General features: G+C 44.9%; 4 protein-coding genes across 7 annotated transcripts; 2 read left to right on the top strand and 2 right to left on the bottom strand.

Moving 5' to 3' along the window:
- Positions 1 to 1,287: 1,287 nt before the first annotated feature.
- On the top strand, positions 1,288 to 7,372 carry LOC120672098 (NEDD8-conjugating enzyme Ubc12-like). 3 transcript variants are annotated; one of them, XM_039952402.1, is made up of 8 exons: positions 1,372 to 1,506; positions 1,857 to 1,864; positions 1,940 to 2,026; positions 3,195 to 3,307; positions 5,671 to 5,779; positions 6,074 to 6,152; positions 6,259 to 6,375; positions 6,936 to 7,372. In XM_039952402.1, exons 4-8 carry the CDS (start codon positions 3,199 to 3,201, stop codon positions 7,071 to 7,073), a joined length of 552 nt encoding a protein of 183 aa, XP_039808336.1. In that variant the 5' UTR covers positions 1,372 to 1,506; positions 1,857 to 1,864; positions 1,940 to 2,026; positions 3,195 to 3,198; the 3' UTR covers positions 7,074 to 7,372. The 3 variants fall into 3 exon arrangements, with proteins under 3 accessions (XP_039808329.1, XP_039808343.1, XP_039808336.1); XM_039952409.1 differs by lacking the exon at positions 1,857 to 1,864 and having other exon boundaries at positions 1,363 to 1,506; XM_039952395.1 differs by lacking the exons at positions 1,857 to 1,864; positions 1,940 to 2,026 and having other exon boundaries at positions 1,288 to 1,506.
- Positions 7,373 to 7,524: 152 nt separating this feature from the next.
- LOC120672081 (dynamin-related protein 1E-like) lies at positions 7,525 to 12,624 on the top strand. 2 transcript variants are annotated; one of them, XM_039952385.1, is made up of 16 exons: positions 7,525 to 7,711; positions 7,789 to 7,981; positions 8,150 to 8,213; positions 8,316 to 8,409; positions 8,778 to 8,879; positions 9,190 to 9,240; positions 9,340 to 9,401; positions 9,758 to 9,848; positions 9,958 to 10,022; positions 10,182 to 10,376; positions 10,467 to 10,586; positions 10,674 to 10,744; positions 11,173 to 11,398; positions 11,646 to 11,696; positions 11,812 to 12,210; positions 12,321 to 12,624. In XM_039952385.1, the coding sequence occupies exons 4-16, from the start codon at positions 8,364 to 8,366 to the stop codon at positions 12,453 to 12,455; spliced, it is 1,614 nt and encodes a 537-aa protein (XP_039808319.1). In that variant the 5' UTR covers positions 7,525 to 7,711; positions 7,789 to 7,981; positions 8,150 to 8,213; positions 8,316 to 8,363; the 3' UTR covers positions 12,456 to 12,624. The 2 variants fall into 2 exon arrangements, with proteins under 2 accessions (XP_039808319.1, XP_039808312.1); XM_039952378.1 differs by having other exon boundaries at positions 7,525 to 7,981; positions 8,316 to 8,423.
- LOC120672120 (pollen-specific protein C13-like) lies at positions 12,587 to 13,430 on the bottom strand. The gene has a single exon (XM_039952420.1). It carries the CDS (start codon positions 13,311 to 13,313, stop codon positions 12,795 to 12,797), a length of 519 nt encoding a protein of 172 aa, XP_039808354.1. The 5' UTR covers positions 13,314 to 13,430; the 3' UTR covers positions 12,587 to 12,794.
- A 217-nt stretch (positions 13,431 to 13,647) lies between these two features.
- On the bottom strand, positions 13,648 to 14,508 carry LOC120672128 (mavicyanin-like). Its single transcript, XM_039952430.1, has one exon. It carries the CDS (start codon positions 14,329 to 14,331, stop codon positions 13,807 to 13,809), a length of 525 nt encoding a protein of 174 aa, XP_039808364.1. The 5' UTR covers positions 14,332 to 14,508; the 3' UTR covers positions 13,648 to 13,806.
- Positions 14,509 to 25,908: the final 11,400 nt, after the last annotated feature.

The raw sequence follows: 25,908 nt of genomic DNA, 5'->3' as shown, positions 1-25,908 counted from the left end.
GAGGGGTCGTTATATCTTTGCTTGACCGTTCTCCAATGCCATTTTGCTCAAATTTCAGTGTTGCATGCATGAGGGTTAATACCGTTTGAAAAATGGCAAAGTTTTATTTCAAAATTTGAGCTGACTGCCAGGGGAGGACAGTCCTGCCCTAGGGAGGCAGATGGTCTGCCCCTCCTTGAAAAAATTTGGACAGAAACTTGCGTTTCTCTATTTGCGTTGAAATCTCTAGGGCGGACGGTCCGGCCCTGTGGAGTGGACAATCCGCCCCCTAACTTTGGTTTTACTCAGAAACTTGGAGTCTCTGGTGACGCGCAAATAGTGAAGGGCGGACAGTCGGCCCAGGGGGTGCGGACGGTCCGACCCACCATTTCCAGTTTAGTTAGAGACATTGTCTTCTTCGAGTTGTTGGAGTTTTAAATAGCGGACGATCCGCCCCCAAGGGGTGGCCGCTCGCTGGGCTCCGGCAAGATCCTCCCGTGCTCGTGGCTCCTCCGCCTACCCCTCCCCCCGCCGCCGCCACCGTTGCCATGGCTATCATCGCCCCCGCCCCGGCCCGGCCGTCGTCGCCACCGGCCTCACCGCGCCGCGCCCGCCACCTCCGCCATGCCGGCCTACCACCCCAACCTTCCTCTAAAGTCGGCAATGGAGATGCTCACAAAAACCCCAACCCCCAACCCACAACTCTAAATCTCGCCGGAGAGGTCATCAGAGATGGAGAAGAAGGCAAAAAGGAGGAGAAACAAAAATTTGGGTGCGAGAGCTCTCCAAAATATTCGAATATAGTATAGCTTTTGCCGAAGCTAAAATAGGCACAATAGTAAAGCTAAATGTCAAGACATACGTGTCAAGATATGCTTCTCTTTCCAATTCGTTCATCGAATTAGATCCGTCTTTTAGGCTAGTTTCAATGGGAGTTTTATGAAGAGTTTCATAATATTAAATGTCATTAATTTTGCTGACATGACAAGGAGCGAGAATGATGAAGTTTCATGGAATATGACGAGAGTTTTATCACTATGAAACCCATCTGACACAGTTACCTACTTTCCAGTCTAGTTAACCGTGCTCATAAAATTTCAAATGAGACTGGTCTAGATAATTGTGCCCATAAAACTCCAACTGAGACTGCCTTACCTGCTTCTCATCGTCTATTATGAATGATGCTGCAGTGGAGTCGTTCTGCGGTGGTGTTAAAAAAGTTACGCCTAAGTTAAGAACATCTCAGTCGCAAAAAAAAAAAAAGTTAAGAACATCTCAGAATCTCAGGCTCAGACCTCGGCTCGGGATGCTCCAGCTTGAGATTGTAAGGCTCGCTCGAGCTCGGCTCGACAGCCCTCCCGCTGAGGGCCTCAGGTTCCTCTCGTCCCTCTGTTAACCTTTCCCTTCTCTTGGTCTCGGACTCTCTCCTCTCTTGCTCTTGCTTGCCCGGCGGCGACGATTGGGCGAGCAGCGTCGACATTTGTCACGTCTTCGCCCCACCCTTTGCCGGCGACGAGCATCCACCAGGTATGCCCGCCCCTTCTCTTTCCTTCTGATGTGCGAGACGGAGCACCCCAAACCCTAACAAAACTATTTGTATTCGGATCTGAATCCAGTTACAATACTTACTAACTTCGATTCGTTTGCAAAAACAATCGGGTGTACATGTGTACACCCATGTCCTATGCTGGGTCCGCCCCTGCCCAGAACCGTGATGTATGCTATTTCTATTCAGATCTGACCATGCATTTACCTGCTAAATTTCGGTTCTTTGTTTTTGCAAAATTTGTGTACACCCATGTCTTATACTGAATCCGCCCCTACTGATTGCCATGGATTGATCTATCCTGCCTGGATGCTCACGTCACCTCACCCAGGTGGTCAGGTGAATGTTCACGCGAAATTGGCCGGATGCTTAGGTTTTAGGTGATATTGAGTTCATGTTTCATGTTTATTTTAGGCCTCAGGATCAACAAGTATTTGCAAACCAAGACCAGTGCTTCTTTTTCTTAGCAAGCTTGCGAGTTTGGGCATGTAGTTCTGTTAGGTGAGCAGTCATATTTTGTCGTATCTGCACTACTAAGTTCAGCTAAACAAGGTCCATTTACTGGTAGTTTGTTCTATGCTACTGCAACTAATTTATTCATCAAACTTTTTCATGTGTTACACATGTCAGACTCTCAGTTAATGTAGTTATATTCCAGTTACCTTCAGGACAGTTCTAGATACATATGGATGGCTTATTTTTTTAGTATTTTTTATGCTATATTTAACTTATTGCTTCTCTGCAAGTTTGCTACACATTCAAGGGATCCCTAAGCAGTACCTTAGCTAAAAAAATGTCATGGTTAACCTACCCTCCTTATGGACAAATGTTGCCGAGCTACATTTAAGCCGTTTACACATGATTGCATATAGGAACATGAATTTGGTGAAAGCGGCATCTTGGATAAAATTTGGACCAATGTAGAAAGTTTACAAAAGAACCAGTTGTCAACTTGTCTCAACACTTTATCATCCTTGCATTTACTTAACATGCTAGCTTTCCTGTTTGGTATGTAACTGTGTAGTGTACTGCATAATACCGTTACAGTTAAACTGCTATGTTTGCTTAGTAGAGGCTTTTGTTCCAGTCCATGTAATTCCTCCTATTCTTTCTTGTGCATTTGATCCCCTGCCTTACTTGCCCGTTACGGTTCACTACTAAACCAACCATGAACCATATTGCTTGCTGTGTCCAAAAGGGGGGAAAACACCTTGGAAAATGCGTAGACCTAGGTGCCCAGGTTCTCCGCAGGTGCCACAGTCGGTCGGGCCACCTTGATACCTTTGGGTAATAATAGTTGCTAGCTGAGCTTCACTAATCTGTGAATAATTACATGGCACTATTATGTAAATAATTATATCTAAATTTTTGATCTCTCTTGCTATCATGTTAACCTGAGCAGTGAATTGTTTCTGCTACACAACACCTCTTGCAGTTCACAGTTCACAGTCATCTTTGTTTTTGTTCCCCATGTTTCGATTATGGTTCACAGTTCACAGGTGGTGTGCAACATATTTAGTCGATATAACACGAAATAAACTAAATAATAGAGATACACTTGTGGAATTGATTTGTCCTAGGATACATTTTCTCCACTGACTGGAAAATCTTGAAGTTCTACATACTGCTCTCTGATCTCTTACTGTGGTTCTTTCGTTTTTCTGTACAGTAAGATGATTAATCTTTTCAAAATAAAGGGTCAAAAGAAAGAAGAGGCGGCAAGTGCTGCTGGAAAGGCCCCTGTTAAGAAGCAGTCTGCTGGGGAGCTCCGCCTCCATAAAGGTTTGTTGAGTTATAGGCGACTCTTTCTTCTATCAATCTCGTGTCTCTCTCTCTTTTTTTTTCTCAAACACATCATTTATTTTATATAACCCAAACTAACTGAAAAGTTACTCTGTTTCATAATATTGTGAACTGTTTGCCGCTGCTTGTTCCAATATTTAAGGCCCCACATAAAACAAGATAGCATGTAATGAATTATTTCTTACTAGAAGGGGTAGACATTACAAATTCTTTCATCTTGCATTAATATGATTTGACTATAGTCATTGGTGGAGCATGGGTTGAAATCAAGGGGGCAGGGGCCCCAAAATGCTTGTTAATCAAGCACGTGCAATATTGTTAGTACGCAAACTTGCATGCTTGCTTTCCAGATTCCACTGATGAGCTAGCACTAGATGGCAAAGGTTGTGTTAGCTCCAGTTACTGCTAGTTGTTAGTACTACTGTCTGACATGCGTCCTTATATTTTCCGAGATTGCCCAAGGAGTACACTGATTTATTTTATTGATTATTGAAAGATGAAAGATTCAATGATGCATTTTTGTGCGTAGTCCTTTTTTTGATATGGTCCCATGCTAAATTGCAAGACAGTTTCTAGGAGTACTTGTGCTCCCATGTTATACCATATGATGTCTTGTTGCTCCGCCACTGAGTATAGTGCATACACCTTTTAGACGTTTATAAATTTATCTTGGATCCTCTCCTATTGACTCCTCCAGTTCTTCCACCTCCCATGCTCTCTTCTTCCATATACTTAACTTGGTCCCAGACCTTAGTGCCTTTTCATCTCCACTGCCACGTGCTTTCCTCGACATCAACTGTGAGATGATGCTGAACAATCTGGCGAGACCTGCACTGAGGCGTGCCGTCCTACCACCAACTCACCTCTGTACCTATGTCACTATGCTTCTGCCAGAAGTTCCACATCTTATACTCGCCAGTAAAGTGTCACCTTGATTAGCTGCTGCCTGCTGCAAGCATACCCTTAATCTAGTGATTTTTTGTTAATTTAACGACGGAACGTGCCTACTCAAGAACAACAGTCAGCGATTGATGGCTCTCTGCGCTCCTTGCCTTTGGATCTGTGTGGGTGCAATTCAGGCAGCTGGAGCAGCCACAGCCCAAGATGGTGCATCAGTGACCCCCAGCAGCGAGTGCTTAAGGAGCCATTGCCGATGGTGAAGACTTAGTTTGTTTCATCTTTTCCATTTTCAGATATTTTCTAGGGCAAGTTTTATTTGTTTCATACATTCCTTTTTAATTTGGCAACGTATCAGGTGCTTCCCAACCTCTTTGTGCAACCGTGCAAACTTCTAATATGGGCCACATGATCAACATCCAAGGGGCATGGGGGATTGGGTAATTTTACACTTAACCACCCGCCCGTAATCACACTTTTGCAAATCCTCCCTCCCACTCCCCCTGTGCTCCTCCTTGGATGTTGATCCTATGGCCCAGATTAGAAGTTTGCAAGTTTGCACGAAGAGGTTGGTTTGCACCTGATACGTTGCCTTTTAATTTTAGATGTTTTGTTGTGCAAGTGTCGGGTGGTAAAGGGCCTTAAAATTTGTCTTAGATAATCTAAGGGCCAAGCTCTAATCTTATACAATTCTGAGTGTCATGCATTGGCTTTCCGTTGCATTTGTCATTTGTTTGCATTTTGTGTTTCCATGTTTGAACGTGTTGCATCTTTTCCATTGGTTGAACTGTTTTCCGTGAATTGCATTTGGTAAGTAGTACATTTTTGGTTACCAGTGCATTGTGTCACATGGGTAGCAATTTTGTTCATGGGTTGATTCGCATGCAAATGAGAGAGCTGTATGTTGCATCTCAGTTCCACTTGCGACTATGGAAATACAATTGCATTGTAAGAGGTGGTGTTGTATTTCTTTTTTCATTTGAGACTGTACTGTGCTCTCTCATCCTCCTGATAAATATCATTTAATCTTACTAAAACTGTTCTGTGAAATGGGTTCCATTCATGTTAATATGATAATATGCTCTGCATACCATTGTTTGATTAATTGAGTGGTGCCAAAACAGAGTATGCTTGAATTTTGAATTTACCAGAAGCAATTAGTTATACTGTGGTTATTTCCACTCATTATGGGAATTGATGTCACTGTCTATTTGTAGAATTCTTTGTGCACCATCCCTCTCATTATCTGATTATTTTCTGAACTCTAATTACATAAGCCATGATCCTAATTTAAAATGTGTGTGCATGTGATGCATGAATTCTTAAACGAGGTGCTAGTTATCAACTTATTTTATGTAGCTGACTAATTTCAGGGTTTTCTGATTGTCCCAATTGAATGTTCCTTGATGACTTACTTATGTGGTTAGTCTGTCTGAACGTTGCAGATATTAGTGAGCTCAACTTACCGAAGACTACATCAATTTCTTTTCCTAATGGCAAGGATGATCTAATGAATTTTGAGATCATCATCCGACCTGATGAAGGATATTATATGTAAGTGACACTCTTCAGGGTAGCTGCTCTGCTGCATAACCAAGTTAAGAGAACCTATTCCAATCGGAATTTTATTTATGTTATTGCTCTAGAGGAGAGTCTGTCAATTCAGTCTACCCAAAATAGTTTAAAAGTCACTATTATGTTGATTGCTCCCTAAGTTAAGGAGTTCATTTTTTTAATCATTTTATGAACATCATTTCCACATTATAGTTGTTGGGTAGTATCTTTGCTGCCAGCAGTCAATTTTCTGAACCTTTCCCATTTTAACTGTATTTTCACTATCTTTTCTAGGGGAGGCACTTTCATTTTCACCTTTCAAGTGTCCCCATCTTATCCTCATGAACCTCCAAAGGTCAAGTGCAAGACCAAGGTATAAGACAGTATCCTGGACATCCATATGGTTCCTTTCTCATGATCCACTGAACACCATACCATATTAACTGATTAATCTCTTTGTTGTTATAACATACATTCAGGTGTACCATCCAAATATTGATTTGGAAGGCAATGTATGTCTGAACATTCTGCGTGAAGATTGGAAGCCTGTTCTTAACATCAACACTGTTATTTATGGCCTGAATCTTCTTTTCACGGTATTCAGCTATCTTGATTCATCATTTATTCAAATAATATGTTTTAGATTTAAAAAATATGAAGATGAAAAGTAGTGTTCGCAATTGTGCATGCACTGTTGTCACTATGTTACTATGTTTCATGGACTGTGGTGTGAGAGTTGCTGTTTTTAAGGAAGTACAACTAGTGTGGTCGCAAGGATGTTATCTTCAAAATGGACATTTGCTTCAGTATGTACTGCAGTTTTAGTACAACTGAGTTTAGTCCTTAACTGTTCTCATGAAAGGGGAGGTAAACAGACATTTGCTTGTAGCTATTGTAACAAATATTTTGCTATTTAGTCATTAGAGTGCATCCCATGTTTTATTGTCATTGATCAGTCTTGTTTTGTCAACGATGGAGCTTGTACTCGTGACAGCTAAAATAGTAAGTTTTGATTCTGAACCATGTTTTCAAGGATGGCATCTTGGAAATACCATGGTTACATTGGAAAACCATCTCAAGAAAAAAAAAACAACTTTATCAATGTTTAACCTCCTTTTTTTTGCGGGTCATCTAATGTTTACATTGTTATGTGCAGCAACCAAACGACGAGGATCCATTGAACCACGAAGCTGCAGTTGTCCTCCGTGACAACCCAAAGATGTTTGAGGCAAATGTTAAAAGGGCGATGGCTGGAGGCTACGTAGGCCAAAACTATTTCCCAAGATGTGCTTGACTTGGCGCTGGGTGCGAAACGATTTCTAGTGCCGCCCTGCGCGACTGGGCCCCTGTATCCCAACCAGCACGCCCGAGTTTGCTGGATTTGTGTGGTTTTCAGTGCGCGGAAACTGTTTCTGGGAGCAAAATTCAAATCGCCCGTGGTGTGATGTGCATGTTTGCCCGTCCTTTGTGATGTGTTTAAAACCCGTAAATTAAGTTTGATGATGGGGTGGTGGTACAGATGACAAGGATATGTATGCCAACTGTGTAACTTGATAAATCCTAAATGGGAATGGGAAGTGAATTCATAAAGAACTTTGTTTTCTTTTTTGGACGAACAAAACAAGTTAAAGTGGTATTTGTTGGCAAATCCCACCTTCCTCAAGTAAAGCTGCTCGGGGAGCTCGAACTCGAACCCAAGGACTAGGAGGCTGCTGCTGTGTGAAGGTGGGCAAGAAGAAAGAAAGAAAGCATGTGGGCCAGCAAACAAAAAGTCGCCCACCAGCCTCCGTCCGTGCGACCATGCCCCGTGGAATTCAAAGCGCCACCGCGTCATCATCCTTGGAGGAGGTCGGCGTCGTCCTTGGCTTCGCTTCCTTCGCGGGGAGGTTCTCTTTCTTCCAGGGCGACTCTTCTTCTTCGAGCCTTCTCTCAGTGAGTCGTCCTTGGCTCCTGTCCTCCTCTCGCCCACGAAAAAGCAGCGGAACAATACCATCCATATTGGAAAGCAGGTGAGTTTCAGAAGCAAAACAAAGAGGCAAATCAAAGAGGAACAAGAAGAAGATCATGGCTTCCATGGAGGGCCTGATCGGGCTGATGAACCGCATCCAGCGCGCCTGCACCGCCCTCGGAGACCACGGAGGAGGAGGCGACCTGCCCACCCTCTGGGAGTCGCTCCCAACCATCGCCGTCGTCGGAGGCCAGGTGCTGCTCTTCCCCCATTTCCCCGATCATTTCCTTTGAGCACAGCGTGCATGCTAAAGTATTAATTTCTTCGCGTTTTACTTATCATCCTTGCATGTCTCGGTTTACTTCGGTACTACCCAAGTACTTGCTGATTCACCAGTAATAATTGTTTTATCTGGGCAACAGAGTTCGGGCAAGTCCTCTGTACTTGAGAGCATTGTTGGCACCGATTTCCTTCCCCGTGGATCGGGTCAGTTCCAGCTATTTTAATTTAGCCCAACTATTCTTAATGCATAGATTAATTTGTTCTGAGTACCTTGCGGAATAAATTTCTCTGTATAATATATAACAGGAATTGTCACTCGGAGGCCACTAGTACTGCAGCTGCACCAGACAGACGATGGATCCCAGGAATACGCAGAGTTCTTACATATGCCAAAGACAAGGTTTACAGACTTTGGTGGGATTCTCAGCCTAATCTCCACCCCCCCCCCCCCCCCGGTTTCCCCTACCCACTATGATCAAAACAATCACATCAGACATCTCTATGAACCTTCCCAGTTTTGGATACATGGCAACTTGATAAAATTAACATAGCATCATCAGCATACGTATAGTTTAGTGTGCAACTTATAAAGTTCAGGTCCGGAGGCCCCTGCATTCCTCATTCTTTTTTTGAAAGTCGAGATTCAACTAACACATATGACATGGTCAAGTTCCTGACGTACACTGATTGTGCATAATGTATTTCTTGTGATGCCAACTGGAATTTCCTAATGCACTAACAATAATATCTCTCTGTACTGTGGTGCAGCCCGTGTTCGACAAGAAATTTCTGATGAGACGGATAGACTGACTGGGAAAACTAAACAAATATCCCCTGTCCCTATTCACCTCAGCATCTACTCGCCCAAGGGTAAATCTATTTGCTTTTGACCTCTTTCTTCAATCTTCAATTTGTATCATGTTGTATTTCTCATGGGAAATACTTTTCAGCCTTGTAAGTTGAATTGAATGGTTGTATGAACATGTTTCCAGATTACAATGCTTCAAACCACATATCAATCACTTAAAAATAATTATCATTGTCTGAATTTATAGCCTGCTATAGCTTGTCATAACTCATCCCTATTGTATCGGTTTGTACAGTTGTTGAAGTCTGAACTTCTGACTGCTGTTTCCGTTACGTTTTAGGTTAATAATAGTTTTACGCCTTTTCTCTGCAGTTGTGAACTTAACATTGGTTGATCTTCCCGGGTTGACAAAGGTTGCTGTAGGTAATACTATTCTTCTACAAAAAGTGAAAAAGAAGGCTTTTCTTTTTGTTCCAGTGTTACCATTCACCTCTGGTAACTTGTTGATTTGCTAATACACAGAAGGACAGCCTGACAGTATTGTTCAAGATATAGAGAATATGGTTCGCTCATATGTTGATAAGGTAACTAATTAACGAAATAATATCCATTTTAATTATAATGTCTTCACAACGAGCCCTTTGTTCTTGTATTACTTAATCTGGTTTTTGTAATAATTTGATCAGTACACGTAGCTTTTCCATATCGGACATGGGCATCCATGTTTCATCATACTTGATAATAAGTAACATAAGGATCCGAGTAAAGTAACTGTTACTATTAGACACATTATCTCTATCACTGATTCCATATGTATGGCCAATCTGCTGTTGATAGAACAAAATTCCTGGCTGGGGGGGGGGGGGGGGGGTATTCTTTTACTTTTCACTTTGGTGGTCATTATGTAGGTGATAATAAGATATTCATACACGTTTTGCAGCCCAACTGTATCATTCTGGCTATATCTCCAGCAAACCAGGATATTGCGACTTCTGACGCAATTAAGCTCGCAAAAGAAGTTGATCCAACAGGTGCTAATATCTAGTGCACATAGGAAACATTTTGACATCTATACTAGTACTGCAAACTTTCATATTTTATTTTCTCTATACAATGAATATAAATTTTGTACATGATTAGGTGAAAGGACTTTTGGTGTGTTGACAAAGCTGGACCTGATGGACAAAGGAACAAATGCTCTCGATGTAAGATTAATTTTGCCTATCATCTCCAACTTGAATGTCGTCAACTTCAAAAGAGCAACTTGCTTCTTTGTCTTGTTTATATCACACCTTTCTGACATCTGTAAGGTTACCGATTCATTGCTCATCCTAACTTGAACGTGTTTGCTTTTTCCCTTTAAGGTTCTCGAGGGAAGGGCCTATCGGCTGCAGAATCCTTGGGTTGGAATTGTCAACCGCTCTCAAGCAGATATTAACAGGAAGGTTGACATGATTGCTGCAAGGGAAAAAGAAAGGGAATATTTTGAAAGCAGTCCTGATTATGCACATTTAGCAAGTCGGATGGGTTCTGAATACCTTGCAAAGCTTCTTTCTGAGGTACCTGAAGCTTTAAATCTCATTTCTTGGACTTATATCCAAACAAAGCTGCCTACAAACTTACGAAGTTTTTTTATCTCAACATTTCAGCATCTTGAATCTGTCATCAAAGCACGCATTCCTAGTATCACAGGGGTAATCAATAAAACTATAGATGAACTTGAATCAGAGCTGGACACCATTGGGAGAGCTGTGGCTACTGATCCAGGGGTCAGTCATTTATATCATATTTCTATAATCAATGTAATCATGGCTGTATTTTCTCTTATCTTATGGTAACTTTTCCATAAATCCCAGGCACAACTCTACACAATATTGGACCTGTGCCGTGCTTTTGACCGCGTCTTCAAGGAACATCTTGATGGAGGGTTGGTGTCATCTTTCTTTCATATCTTATCTTGTTTCTCTTAGTACATAACATGGATGATTAACTCAATGAAGCGTGTTATTCACTTGTCAAATGTCCAGTAACACATGACATGATAAACCATCTATTATCTTCTCATACTATTGCACCTGCATGTTTGGTTTATGGACTAATTTTTTCACTCCTTATATCTGTTCCATTTTTTTCTTATGGTGCTTTAGGATTCCACTCACTATCTTGTATGGTGAACATTTTGAAAAATAGGTCCTTAAGAATTCAGTTTATTTTTAAGTGTTGCTACAATGCGTGGGATATGAAATATTTCTAGTTTGGGTTAACAGTTCATTTGTATTGGTTTATGGACTCATGCAATTACATTATGTTCTTAGGTTTATTCTGTTCTGTAAACTCTTTCATGCCTAACTGCAGGAGGTCAGGCGGCGATAGAATTTACGGTGTGTTTGATCATAAGCTCCCTGCTGCTTTTAAGAAGCTTCCCTTTGATCGCTATCTATCTGTGGAAAACGTGAAGAAGGTGGTCTCGGAAGCAGATGGCTATCAGCCCCATCTTATCGCCCCTGAACAAGGATACCGTCGGCTTATTGGAACTGGCCTTACATATTTCAGGGGACCAGCTGAAGCGACAGTTGATGCGGTAAATTCTCTCCATGGCTTTTGTATCTAGTCTTTCTATTTGTTGAGTTAATCTTCCATTAAATGATCAACAGATGATGTACACTGACTTGGGGCCTTCAATTAGTGACTCGGCATATGCATTAATCTTTCCGCTCTATTAGTTGTATTGTGCATTGACATGGTCCAAATGCTTGCATTCCTTGTTTGGTAAAACACCTTAGCTTCTGATTCTTAGTAAGATATATCTGACAAAATCTATGTTCCAGGTCCACGTTGTTCTAAAAGAATTGGTCAGGAAATCCATAGGAGAGACAGAGGTGGCTTCCCTTTTCCATTATTCTCAGTGCTTTTGCATCTTAGCTATATGGTAAACATTCAATCCTTGAAATAAAAGAAAAGATTGACATGATATGCGTGCTTTGGGGATTGCAGCAACTGAGAAGATTCCCCACTCTTCAAACAGCGATCGCCACTGCTGCTAATGAAGCCCTGGAACGATTTCGGGAGGATGGGCGCAGAACAGCACTTCGTCTGGTGGAAATGGAGGCTACATACCCGACTGTGGAATTCTTCAGGAACCGTCCTCAGGATCTACCTGGTGCGGATGCTAGTAGTAAGGCGGGAGCTAAGCCTTCAGCGGACTCGCGGGTGCCTCTGGACCGCTACGGTGACGGGCACTACAGGAACATTGCCTCCAACGTGTCCCAGTACATACGGATGGTTGGAGACGAACTCTTGAAGACGATCCCCAAGGCAGCTGTCCACTGCCAAGTGCGCGAGGCCAAGAGATCTCTGCTGAACCATTTCTATGTGCAAATCGGGAAGAAAGAGGTAGGCGATTGCCATATGTACTGTTTTTTTTCTCGAGTACTCCTATATTATATGATAAATTGATAACGGAATTCACTCGGTTTTTATCGGTTTGATATGGTCTGGAGCAGGCCGGGGAGTTTGCGCATCTGCTGGACGAGGACCCGGCGATGATGGAGCGCCGGCAGCAGTGCTGGAAGAGGCTGGAGCTGTACAAATCTGCGAGGGATGAGATCGATTCTGTGGCATGGAGCAGCAACAGATAGAAGTGATGAGAAGGATTGGGATCGCGCGCGCGGACGGACACACCAGTTTTGGGCCTTTTGGCAGCGCTACGTAGTGTATATGTCATATTTATTTGTATGATTCAGAGATAATGAACAGATACTGGACATGCTTTAATTACACGAAGTATATATATTCAGAGATTTTTTTCGAAATGGTATATGATTCAGAGATGGTAACAACCTACACTGCTAGTGCTAGCTGATGGAGATTAATTATTCGTAATCTAAACATGTGGGATCGGAATGAAATGCAAGCAAGATCGAGGCGCATGCAGCAGGATGCATGCCAGGAACAAACATGCCGCGCGCCGTCAGTACTCAGTAGCTGGGCGCGGATCGGAGCGCGTAGCTCGCGAGTATCTCGCCGCAGTTGGGGAGCGGCTGCTCCTTGAGGAATCCCAGCGGGTTGGCGCGGCGCACGGTGGTGGCGAGCCCGGCGTCGGTGAGCAGCGCGACGGGGGCGCGGTCGCGGCCCACCTCCTTCTCGCCGCACCCGGGCATGGGGCTGCTCACCAGCGCCACCACGCACACCTCCTCGGCGCCGCGGTTGTCCACCAGCTCGATGCGGTACTGCCCCGTCGCGTTCGTGGAGCCCTCCGCCGACCGCTCCACCGCGCCGCTCGCGCTCTTGTAGTGCCGGCACTCCAGCCGCACCTTGGCGCCGCCGATCGGCGTCGTCGCGTTCGTCTCGAACCCGGCCCGGCAGGTGTCGCAGTACACCGAGCCCTCCACGAAGAAGTCGTCGTCCCGCACCGCCGCGACGAGGACGCAGCTGCTGGCCGCCGCCGTCACCACCGCTGCGGCGAACAACGCCGCCGCCGACCACCGCGCCATCATCAGCTGCTGGCTGCTAGCTGTAGTAAGACCGTTATTACACTGGTCGTCGCCGGCGAGATGCGATGCGAGGTGTATGTAGCAGTGCTATATATGTGCATGGTTCAAGTCGTACTCGCAAGGCCCGGGCGAACGATCGATGGAGAGCAATCGTAGATACGAATGGCCATGCAACAACTAGCTATGGCAGAGGCCGTCGTCCGCCCCTCGTTACATGTCGTGATTTAGACCAATACTGACCATCCATTCATTCTTATGCATATAATCTGCATCCTATATTAATTAATAGTACCAATAAAGATAAACACACCCAACTCCAATTACTAGTCAGAGTATATAACTATGTATATGCCGGTAGTGTCTCATATCTTTATACGCGTACATACATGCATCGTACGACATCTCTCCAAAAGAATACAACAATCAATGATAATTAATAAGCAAATTCATGCGCATTTACAAATACAACACGCAACAGTAAGTAGCAACTACTTAATTAGGCCATGAGGCCGGCAGCGAGCAAGACCCCGGCGAGAGCGAAGCCGGTGGCGGTGGCCTTGGTAGCGGCGGAATCGGGCGTGGATGGGGTCTGGGGCGAGACCGGAGCGTTGGCACCCGGAGCGCCAGCCGGGGCGACGGAGGTGGTGGCGCCGGGCACCACCTCGACCTGGAGCTTCATGCCCCCGTCGCAGTGGCCGGTGAAGCCGCAGATGAAGTAGCGCGTGCCGGTGGAGGTCAGGGCGATGGCGTCGTTGCCGGAGGTGTGGGTGGCGATGGGCCTGGCGGTGGAGCAGGAGTCGTAGTCCGCTTTGCTCACCTCCACCACGTCGTGCGCCTGCGGGGAGTACCTGAAGACGATCTGGTCGCCCGGGTGGAACCGCTTGGAGGCGGTCCAGTCGCCGTAGTTGGTCCGCAGGTCCCAGGACCCGGCCGGCTCGCCGACGTTGTAGACCGCCGCCGACGCCATGCCGACGAGGGCCGCTGCCATCACGGCCGCAACGGCGATAAATCTTGTTGCCATGGCACAAGTAGCCAGTCAGGGTAGCTATTAGCTGCTGGAAGGGGTGGTAAGCAGAGGAGATCGCCGAGCTTCTTGGAAGAGCAAGCTAGCGTGCTGCAGCTAAGCTAGCTAGAAACTTTATGAATGGATGGATTGATCCGAGAGATTGGGGCATACATATATAGCGTCTATGTGACCGATGAGGGCGCGCGGTAGGTGGCAGATAGATGTACCTGGAGACGACGTCAGAGCTTACTTTCCGTTGGATCGGATTCGCTGCTACGTACTGGTAAAAGCTATGACCAGTTCGCGTGATCGACCGCGTTGTCATTTCAACGGCGTATCTGCTGCGGCCGGTCGGCTGCGTGTTGGGTTTGTTGGCCTGGCTGACCTTTCCACGCATTGTCTGACCACCGTACCACTACATGCACACCCGTCAACAGAAGTTGTTGCGTTCGTTCGTTGTGCAACAAGCCAACAAGTGAACATGAAGAAGAAGCATTCCAATCTGGCGGCGGCGGCTCTCTGCTAGCTAATCCTGTTGAATGTGTCATATATTCAGATCAGTTATTATTCAGTATGGATAGGAGCTCTTATTATTCAGTGATAATAATAAGAGCTCCTATCCATACTGAATAACTGATCTGAATATATTACAGTGATCAGATACTTTTGCTCTTATTATTGCTAGTGCAAAAGTTCGTTCTCTTCTCTGATCTTGTAATAACGATCACGTCTTCTTCGTTTCGTGCTCGGGGGGAGTGCACGTATATGCAGCCTAATCAAATTCACGCGTTCGGTACACCGACCTGGCGACCTGGCCAGCCTGCGGCGGCGGCGCGCGCGCGTGTCGCTGTCGGGGACCTGGAACATTTTGCATTGTGGCCGTCGTCAATTTCTTCCATCGCCACATTTTGCATGGATGAAAAGTCTCTGAAAGCCTCTATGGCCCTGCGCTATCTGCTGATTGCTGTTGACTTGCATACAATTTTTTTGCATTGGCATTCAAGCCTGAAAACTAGTGAAACTTTTCTGCACGCAGCTATATGTCACGTCTGAATGCAGCAAATATTTTTTCGGTCAACCTCTTCCAGAAACGTGGTCTCACTTTTTTCTTCCATCCCGTTGTCCTCTGTTTCCCCCTTTTACTTTTATTTTGAGTGGTTTTAAATTTTCTCTCCTTACTCCAGTTCTCGCGCTGCATAAAAACATCATCGCTGATCTTGCTCTACCCGCCGCCCAACCTCCCAGAAACGAAGCTGGATCGGGAGCCAGCCGCAGGCCTTAATGGCGCGCGGCCACTACTACCAAAAACATTTTTAAGAGCAAGTAATGTTAGATTAATTACGTTAGTCTCAGTGGAAGTTTTACTAGAAGTTTTATAAACATTAAATATTATGCCACATCAGCAAATTTACTAACAGAATCATTATGAGCAGAGAAGAGAAAAAGTTATATGCACTACTAGAAAAAAAGGCTATGAGAACCGGTTGGAAAGGGCCTTAGGAACTGGTTTTCCAACCGGTTCCTTGAAACCGAGACCCTTCGGGTCCGTCTAGAACACCGGGTATTTTAACCGGTGCCTTAGACAACTATTAATACCGTTTGAAAGACGGTTAAAAAGCGTGCCCGCCTCCGAGCCCATTTTAAAGCGCCTCGGTTAATCAGATTTTGTAGTAGTGCTGCCTAGTCAACTGGATAGACACCTTGCGAGTTCACATCAGTCAGATGATTCTATGCCACATCAGTCAACCTTCTCCCAATATTCAGACTCCCCCGTCTCCCACTCCCGTCTCAGGAGAACATGAGGCGTTTTCATGCCCTAATTCTCGTTACTCACCAGAAGAACTTGAGAATCTACAAAAGTATAACAACTTCATGAATGATCTCTCTGTTCGAGTGGAAGGAGGATGGGCGCCACCAGACGCCCTCCCGTACAATGAAGACCTTCTCCGACACATCCTCGGATTTTCCACCCGAGGGACTCTTTTCCATACAAGATCAAACACCGGTTCCTACTCCAACTCGGAAAGGAATCAGAGAGTTCAAACCTTGAGGGAAGGAGCCCCTAAAAGGGTTTGGACACCCAAAAACACCGCATACGAATCAGAAAAGAAGCTGGAGTCCGACCTGGACCCCCTGTCCACGATCCTACAAAAGGACCCCTTTGGAGGCCGAAGAAACAGAACAAGCAACAAGACCGCCAACACCTGGAAGACGCCGAACTCCCTTTCCAAGAAGGAACTCCGCTACAAGAAGAAGACAATCAGAAGATCCCCCTCCCCGATCGTGAGATTTTCATGGCAATAATCTCAAAGATCGAGGAACACAACGATGATCCCATGTAACGGGTCGATCTCATCGACTACAACTCCAGCGACTACGATGCCAATGAAACAGAAGCAGTAAACTACGAGATTCCTCCACCTCCTCCAGGTGTTACAGTCACTGTACACCTAGATGATGACCAAAAAGAATCGAAGCAAATACGCAATCAGAACGTCGTCAACAACTTGGCGACTCCTTCGACTACTCCAACAGCGATCTCCGCAATGTTATCAACATCGGGCGAGATGCCCGTACAGTTATCATCAACAGAAGGAAAGAACATGAAGAAGCAGAAGCATTCAGTCCAACCTCCAACTATCGACTACCCGACAACTGCGAGTGCAACTCGCGTAAGCGTCGCCATATTAGTCCCATACTCCCTCCACCATCAAAACAGCCAAAAAATGATGCTACATCACCCCTGGAACGAATCCACCGCAAGCTCCATGCACAATTCTTTTTTACATCTCAATGCAAAGCACTTGACTTTCCAGTGCATCAATCTGCGCAAAGCCTTAGGAGCACCTCTGCTTCCTGCCGACAAGGGCGCAAGCGCACAGTGAAGATGGAACCCATACCCCAAGTTATCAAAAGTTTTTATCGACGTCTAGTAGTTTTTATGATATATGACTTCTTGTACCGTATACAAGGGCCAATTTTCACTACCCCATAATGTTTGGATGGGGTTATGAAACACCTGATTGAGTCAAGGGTCTACAAGTTTTTCTCGAATACAAGGGTCGATTTTCGCTACCCTCATAATGTTTGGATGGGTTATGAAACACCTGTATCGAGTCAAGGGTCTACAAGTTTTTCTTGAATACAAGGGTCGATTTTCTCTACCCCCATAATGTTTGGATGGGTTATGAAACACCTGTATCGAGTCAAGGGTCTAAAAGTTTTTCTCGAGTGCAAGGGTCGATTTTCGCTACCCCCATATTGCTTGGTTGGGTTATGAAACACCTGTATCGGGTCAAGTATCTACAAGTTTTCTTACTGAATACAAGGGCCGTTTTTCACTAGCCCCATAATGCTTGGTTGGGTTATGAAACACCTGTATCGAGTAAGAATTATTATCAAGAGATTTTATTCCAAGAATTGATCAAGTACTTTTTTTTATTATCAATTTCCACAAGGATTAGTCGGTTGGGTCAAACCAACTCAGGGTCAACCCCCAGTTTTTCTCTTTTCTAAAAGGAAAATTAGGATGGGTCAACCCGAGTTAGGTTCAACCCCCGACTATTATAATGTTTAGCGGGAAGCTTTTAAGCAAGGGAACATTGAGTTCGTTTCATCAATCAAATGGAGGTAGAAGCAAGGGGACTGTATCCTCAACTAATTGACTAGCTTTGGCTTTCTTTAAACTGTTCGAAATTTATCGCATACAGCCAGGTAGTCTCAACTATTCGACTACCTTTGGCTTTCTTTAAACTTTTCAAAGTTTATCGCATACGGCCAGGTAGTCTCAACTATTCGACTAGCTTTGGCTTTCTTTAAACTTTTCGAAGTTTATCGCATGCGGCCAGGTAGTCTCAACTATTCAACTAGATTTGGTTTTCTTTAAACTTTTCGAAGTTTATAAACTTTTCGAAGTTTATCGCATACGGCCAGGTAGTCTCAACTATTCGACTAGCTTTCACTTTCTTTAAACTTTTCGAAGTTTATCGCATACAGCCAGGTAGTCTCAACTATTTGACTAGCTTTGGCTTTCTTTAAACTTTTCGAAGTTTATCGCATACGGCCAGGTAGTCTCAACTATTCGACTAGCTTTGGCTTTCTTTAAACTTTTCTAAGTTTATCGCATACGGCCAGGTAGTCTCAACTATTTGACTAACATTGGCTTTCTTTAATTTTTTTGAAGTTTATCGTATACGGCCAGGTAGTCTCAACTTTTCGACTAGCTTTGGCTTTCTTTAAACTTTTGTAAGTTTATCTCATACGGCCAGGTAGTCTCATCTACTCAACTGGCTTTGGCTTTCTTTAAACTTTTCGAAGTTTATCGCATATGGCCAGGCAGTCTATCCGTTCGACTGGTTTTGGTTTTTGCTAAGTTCGTCAAGGCTTAGTGCATCTGGCCAGGTAGCCTCGACTTATTCGACTACTTTGGTACTCGACAACAGCCAAGAATGGCTTGAGTCGCAACACAAGGTTATCAACTCAAGCCGGCCAACCTACTCGACTACTTGTCTTGACAAGAATTCATACTTCACAGATAAGTCAAGCATGTGCTTTAATATTTACATTATACATAAGTTCCATGCAGGAAGAACATGTTTATGACAACAAAGAATATTACAACACAATGTTTTACGCCTCTCCATCCGAGGGCTGCTCTAATGATCCGATAGTTTTATCGGCAACGGGTTTTACCTCCCCGACATATTTAGCGAATTTTTCGTCTGCACATCCCTCGGCTAACCCATCGCCAATCAGAGCCAAGTTCGCTGCAGGCCAAAAAGACTTCACCAATCCTAAGGCATGTGCCAAGTACTGCTTTGAGGTGTCAGACAGGAAGCTTGTAATCTTCTGGGGAGCTTCACGAAGACGTTCCACCAGAGTCTTGTTGCCTGCTTCACCATCTTCAACCATGTTGATGACTACCTGGGTTGCCGCCCTAAGATCGGCTAGTTCCTTAGCCAGGAGATCCCTTTCGGCTGCCAAGTCTTTAATACTTTTCAAGTCATCGACAAGTTACTTGTCGGCGTCGGCCTTGATCTTGGACAGTTTCTCCACAACATCTGCATGACAGTACATAATGTTCGTCAGATCAGTCACCAATTCCTCTTTTGTTATTAATAATTTTTTGAGTTCTGTGTGAGTACAAGGCGACTGTAAGTACCAGCTCAAAGAATGCAAGGAGAAATAGACTACTATGCGGCTACATGAACCGAAATCACAAGCGAGTCACCTTTATGATCCTTCGTCAAATGTCTATTCTTCTCCTGTAGTTTTTTGCTCCTCTCCTCGAGGACACTCTTATCTTTTCCTAGAGTTTCCACTCTAGACTGCAGGAGATCGACTTGTTTCTTGTGCTCCACCTTCAGCTTCTCAAACGCTTCTCGAAGATGGGCGACTTCCTAGATATGGCGTTCCTGATCCACGGATAGCCGCAGGCCTTCTCCACAGGCCTTCTCCAGCTTTTTGAAGTTTCTGAGCCTGGGCAGCAACTTGTTTGGCCAGTTCCTGCCACAAGAAGCTTGTTACGACTACTAGTTACTTGATAACAGATAAGTACTTGAGTACCTAGTACTTGCAGCCAAAAAATTCTGACTCTCTAAGATTTTTTTTGTATAGAAATCTGCCCCTTCTGTTGACTCCTTCGTTTCTTCTTGCAGCTTCTTCTGCATCGACTGGTCGATGTCCGGGGCGACTTCGGTGGTTTTTTGCAGATCCATCGACTGCACATCTGCAAGGCAAAATGAGTTCAAAATATCATGTACAACTCAAGATCGTCTTCTTCAAGTTTATGGTGATATGCTCTTACCATCAGCAGCAGCAGAAGTTTTCTCCTCCGCGAATTCCCGCTGCACGCCCGCAGGAGTATCTCCCGACTTGTCCGCAGGAGTATCCCTACCAATGGATCGGATCGGGCTGAATCACATTAGTCGGGGGTGAAAGGTCCTTGTTTGGTTTTGGTAATTGAGTGACAATATTAGGTGGACTAATAATGTGCTATATGGAGATACACAGGTGATTAGTCCACAGGTGATGATGAAAAGGAGCTCATTGCATATGAGACATGACATGGAGTCATGTTCCCAAGGTGGAGAAGATCAAGACAAAGCTTTGCGTCGATGGACCGGTTGCAAGTGTGAAGGGCAAGTTGGAGGCTTTGAAGCGACAAACCACATGTGGCGGGGTAGCTTGAGCAAAGACTTAGCGCCGATGGACCAAGGCAACGGTGAAGAGCAAGTTAAGTTGAGATCGATGAACCAATAAGGCCACATGATGTTATGAAGTGGATCATATCATTCAAGGAAGGTCAAGCCAAGTATTGACTCATGATGATGATAAAAAAAGCTTGATGGAGTTGGTGCTTGTGTGGCATCAACATTTGAGAAGATGAAATGGAATGTGCAACGCAAAGGTATGACTTGTAGGGCATTTTATTCCACTGATCAAAGGTTGTGTAGAGAAGTGCATGATCGGATTTAGGATATATGGCCGTACTATCAAGAGGGTCAAACTTGTTTGCATATCGGTCATCTAGTGCCACTTGAGCGATCTAATTTTGCGATGTGTTAGGATTGAGTGGCGCGGTGAGAGCAAGTGAAAATCCTTTGAAAAATGTTTGTGAAAATGCTAATAGATATGCACATGGTGGTGTACACTTGGTGGTGTTGGCACATTTGCAAAGGAAAAGGTGTTGGAGTTGATGTTGATCAACTTGGGGAAGAAAGAAAGGCATTTCGGTGCTCCACGAACACTAGGATGGCTCTTGGAGTGGAATACTGCTTTGATCCATTGTGCTTTGGATCAAGTATTCATGTGAGTTGTGTAGCCCTCTGAGTAAGCTTTACAAAATGTCCAAGATCATCGAATTCGGAGTTCAGAGCTAAAAGTTATGAGCGTTTTACCATGGACAATTTTGCTGAAAATAGACCTGCAGATGGTCCGCTTCTGGGGGGCGGACGGTCCGCCGGTTTCAGGTTTGTGCCCGAATAGAACCGTTCTGGACACTGGGTGTTGTTCCATTTTGTACTGCGGACGGTCTGGCCATTGGGGGGCGGACAGTCCGCCACCTGGTGAAAATTCTTGGATAGAAACTTTGCAGTTTCTGGTGTGGCGCACAGATTGAACGACGGACAGTCCGCCGGTCACTTCCAGATTTAGTAGATGTTGTTTCTCTGAGTGTTCGGGGTGTTTGAACTGCAGACGGTCCGCCCCTAGGGCGCGGACAGTCCGCGAGAAGCTGTAACGGTCGTCTCTAACATGCATTTATTGCATTTCTAGCCGTTGGGTTTGAATGGCGGACCATCCGGTCTCTGTGAGGCGGACAGTCCGCGGTAACTCTGTTTCGATGGGTTTATGAGGTAACGGCTAGTTTGGGGCCTCCCACTATAAATAGAGGTAGTGGCCGGCCATTTTGGGGTGCTGAGCACTTTGGGGACTTGGTGTCCTTGTGGAGAGTGCTTGGGAGCCCTCCAACTCACTTGTGGCTAGTGCTAATCATATTCGCTAAGTGAGAGAGTGATTCTAGTGCGTTGCATTGAGAGATTGCAAGAGTTTGGCACTAGGTGATTGAGTTGCAAGTCGGTGGTGCTTGTTACTCTTGGAGGTTGCCACCTCCTAGATGGCTAGGTGGCGTGTCTCCGTCGTGAAGCCCGAAGAAGATTGTGCGGTGCTCCGGAGAAGTGCTTGTGAGGGGTATTGTGCTCACCCCGCGGGAGTCGCAAAGAGCAACTCTAGTCGAGTGAGACACGAAGAGCAACAAGTGGTCCGGCCGAATCATGTTCTTGAGCTCGGTGTGAGCACTCCACGTGGGATAGTGTGACTTGAGAGTCACCACTAGCAAGAGGATCGGCGGCAACCTTGGAGCTTGTCTCAACGGGGACTAGTTTGGTGGCAACCAAGTGAACCTCGGGATAAAATTCACCGTGTCAACTTTGTCTACTCTTCTCGGTGGTTTGCATTCTCCAAATCACAAGCCTTGTATTTACATTCATATATATCTTGTGCTTGTGTAGTCGCTCTAGTGATTAGTTAGCTTGTGTAGCTTCCTAATCATCTTCTTGCTTGTGTAGCATAGAAGTAAAGATCCTAGTGTAACTAATTAGCTTGTGTAGCATAATTAGTTGCCTTGCTTAGTTTGTGTAGCTAAGTAAGTTTGAGCCTTTGGGTTTGGCTTGTGTAGCCTTGTCCATTGTGCATCTAGTGAGCTTAGGTTGGCTTTGTGTTTTTGCTCATTAGAATTGTGTAGGAGCTTGTGGCAGAACCACCTGAATTATCCCGGCTTAAGTACGCAGGCCATCACCATAAAGGCAACAACAGCTCAAACGCACTTCAAACGGAACAATTCTTGGTCTGTCGGGTAACGTCCCGATACAACCACCGGTTCTCGGATCGAACAAGCATACCCCGCACGAAGGCGAGTCCAGAGATATTACAACCACAAATTTTACAACACAGGCAAGTTCAGTAGTGATTACAAACCAGTTTAAACCATTATTACAAAACCAACTTAAGTAAAGCAGTTATACAAGCCATAACTATAAGTTCAGAGTTTAGACAGCGGAAGATAAAACACGACGGCTACAACACGTCGCAAAAGGATATCAGGCTAGCCCAAGCATGGTATCACTCGTCATAGTCATTGCCGGCCGAAGACGTATCCCACTCTACGGACCACCCCGAAGGCAACGAGCAAGGATAGGTCAAGCTAGCGATTTGCTCCTCAAAAATCATACCTGAAAAGGTTTTCAACAGCAAGGCTGAGTATTCTAATACTCAGCAAGACTTAACCGTCAACGGGTATAAGTAGCCCACTATAGCTAGACTATGCAAGGTTTGTGAGGCTTTGATTTTTCCTTTTTGCTGAAAAGCAATAAAGAGTAGGTCCTTACTTTCAAGTTTTAGCTTTCAAGATTCTAGTTGATTAACCATTCTATGTAAGCAACTACTATCCAATCATGGTAGAAAACTAACCAAACATCAAGATTGATAAATAATATTGTTGCTCTTATTACTCTGTGTGGCAAAGGGATCAAGCAGTCCCAAACTGTGAGAAGCAGACGATTCGAATCGAATTTCTTAACCTGGCCAGGCAAACCTAACACACACGTCTGGAACACCGTCGGGTCGTTCCCAAACAACCGTTGACCTTTCTTTCCGGCTTGTGGATAGTGCCACTCTCCCCGACTACAGGGCTCCAAGGCCGAATCTTGTCCCTCGAAGTCGTAGTGTTGCGCAACATAAAAATAAAACCTATCCCTAAGAGAGAGTGGGAGGTATATCCACTCCCCGGTCCAATTGGCTACTAGGCTTGCCGCGTACCATATTTACGGCATGTGGCTAGTACTTTCAAAAACTTAACCACCGCTACCACACACCGCGACCTTAGCAAGTTCATCAACACAGATGGGGTCTCACCAAAGGTCATGATATCGAACACGACCCCGTTCGTCGTCCTTATATTGATAACAGAAAGTAAACACGCAATTCCTATAAAGCTCGCGAGTGACAGGCAATCACTCGACTTTCACCGGTCCTATAAGCTTAGCAAGTAGTCGAACTCAGGTCTAGTGTTCAGTACATAGGTTCCTAGGATCATGCATCTAGGGTTTCAATTCAAAACCTAAGAACTGTAAATGCACAAGTAAAAAAAAGTGATAATAATTTGAAATTTAGGATATGTCTGGGGCTTGCTTTCTCTGTAGTCGCTAACTATTTCAGCTCTAGGCTCTTCCGAACTTTGGTTCGGGGCTTCAGTTAGTTCAGCGGCGTTCACCTGGACTTCTGGATCACCTCCGTCAGACTCCGGGATCAGCTCGTACGTCCCGTCCGACAAAGCAGTCGTATCTATATGTAATGCAAGAACAGAATTATAAACACACATGGGCAATCGTTTATAGAGTAGTTAAATAACAATTCTAACTACACACGGCATCATGATCAACAGCACAAATGAAGTTTACTACCTTCATAAACAAGTGGGGGTGATTTCCTATAACAAATAAGTCATGGTTTGCAAATAAATAAACAACTCAGAGAAAATTCAGCAATAAAATCAGAAAAAATTATCCTAAACATAACATGAACATAGTAGGCTACCCTGTAAAAATCATGCCAAAACATGTAGCCAAAAATTCATAACAATTCAATCATTCAGACAACACCTAGAACAAGCTTGAATTATACAGGTCAAACTAGAGCAAAGCAGAACCACAGAATTTAAAATGAGGCCTACACAGGGATTAACTAGCCACTGTGAATTTTTCATGATTTTATATACAGAGAAATAAATATGAGAAAATAAACAAAACAGACAATAGGTAAGAAAGATTCATTTTTCGCTCCTGTTCTAGTCATGAACTAAGGCTCAAAATTACTGAACAAGCTAAGCTACTCAATAAGAACATGCAGAAATATTTTCATGATTTATTACGAATAGAAACTATTTACCATAAATAAAGTCTACTAAAAAATCATTAAATCAAATAAATAGCTACACATGAGAAATGAGCACGAAATTTTTATAGAAACACTATATACATATGAGTAAATTACCATAAAAATTTCATTGCAAGATAAGACTTCAAACAGTAGATAAGAAAAAGATAAAATCAACCATTATTTATGCACTAGTAACACAAATCAAATTCTACAGCAAAAACTTTCAACTAATGCCTAACATATTATGATTCTACTGGATAGATATCTTCAAGAGGATTCCAAAACATCCAGATTTGCTATTTTACGAATTTTCTACGAATTGATATTGAATTTCAAAGATCACTGCAAAAAATTACAAAGGAGTCCCTAAGGCACTATTCACATGAGTCTAGGCCTATTCAAAGAACCCCCTGGGTTTTCTCGAATTCAAAACCGAAGTCCCTGGGTCGGGTCAGAGAGGGGAGGCGAGGTTTGACCGGCCGTTTCCCGGCGAGGGGCTCACCGGCGGCGAGGGGAACAAGGCGTGGGAGCTTCACGGGTTCAAGGCGCACCACAGGGTGGTCTTGGGGTGCGGGGAGGGGCTCGGAGGCGGCGGCTCGACGGAGCAGGGCGGGTCGGCGGCGGGGGCAAATGACGACGACGGCGCTCCAGTGAGGACTGGGCTAGGGGAGATGGTCTGGGAGTTGCGCGAGGGCGAGGCGGATCTAGTGGCGGGGTCAGCGCGGCCGGAGGAGGGGCGGAGCTGCGAGTTCCACTGCGGACAGGCGGCGGCGGAGCTCGGGCTACGATGGCAAGGGGGCTCCGATGAGTTCTGGGCGAGAAGAAGTTGCCCGTGATCTGCGCGGGGATGAGGCGGAGCGAATTACGGGGTTAATTGAGGGAGGGGAAGTGCGGAGGAGCGGGTTCGACGGTGGCTTGAGCTCGCCGGCGTTCATGGTGGAGCGGCGGCGTGTTCTGGGGTCTGGAAGCGAGGAGCACGCGAAAGGGCGAACGGATTAGCTTGCTCGGGCTTTTGTAGTGCTCGGGCGCACGCGAAGAGAGGGCGGCGGCCTTAGCCTTGGCCGGGCCACGGCGACGGCGAGGTGGCGACCATGCGGCGGCTCTGGGCGGCGTGGCAAGGCAAGGAGAGCTCCAGCGCGCAGCCAAGGGCGGTGGAGG

The sequence above is a fragment of the Panicum virgatum genome, chromosome 2K, assembly GCF_016808335.1.
Source record: "Panicum virgatum strain AP13 chromosome 2K, P.virgatum_v5, whole genome shotgun sequence".
NCBI lineage: Eukaryota > Viridiplantae > Streptophyta > Magnoliopsida > Poales > Poaceae > Panicum > Panicum virgatum.
This window is presented reverse-complemented; position numbering and strand designations above follow the sequence as displayed.

Coding starts and splice junctions, on each gene's coding strand:
- LOC120672120 (XM_039952420.1), bottom strand. CDS start 13,313: ATGATGGCGCGGTGGTCGGCGGCGGCGTTGTTCGCCGCAGCGGTGGTG.
- LOC120672098 (XM_039952395.1), top strand. CDS start 3,199: ATGATTAATCTTTTCAAAATAAAGGGTCAAAAGAAAGAAGAGGCGGCA. Junction 3,308..5,670: donor GGAGCTCCGCCTCCATAAAG/GTTTGTTGAGTT, acceptor TGAACGTTGCAG/ATATTAGTGAGCTCAACTTA. Junction 5,780..6,073: donor CCTGATGAAGGATATTATAT/GTAAGTGACACT, acceptor TATCTTTTCTAG/GGGAGGCACTTTCATTTTCA.
- LOC120672081 (XM_039952378.1), top strand. CDS start 7,844: ATGGCTTCCATGGAGGGCCTGATCGGGCTGATGAACCGCATCCAGCGC. Junction 7,982..8,149: donor TCGCCGTCGTCGGAGGCCAG/GTGCTGCTCTTC, acceptor TCTGGGCAACAG/AGTTCGGGCAAGTCCTCTGT. Junction 8,880..9,189: donor CAGCATCTACTCGCCCAAGG/GTAAATCTATTT, acceptor TTTTCTCTGCAG/TTGTGAACTTAACATTGGTT.
- LOC120672128 (XM_039952430.1), bottom strand. CDS start 14,331: ATGGCAACAAGATTTATCGCCGTTGCGGCCGTGATGGCAGCGGCCCTC.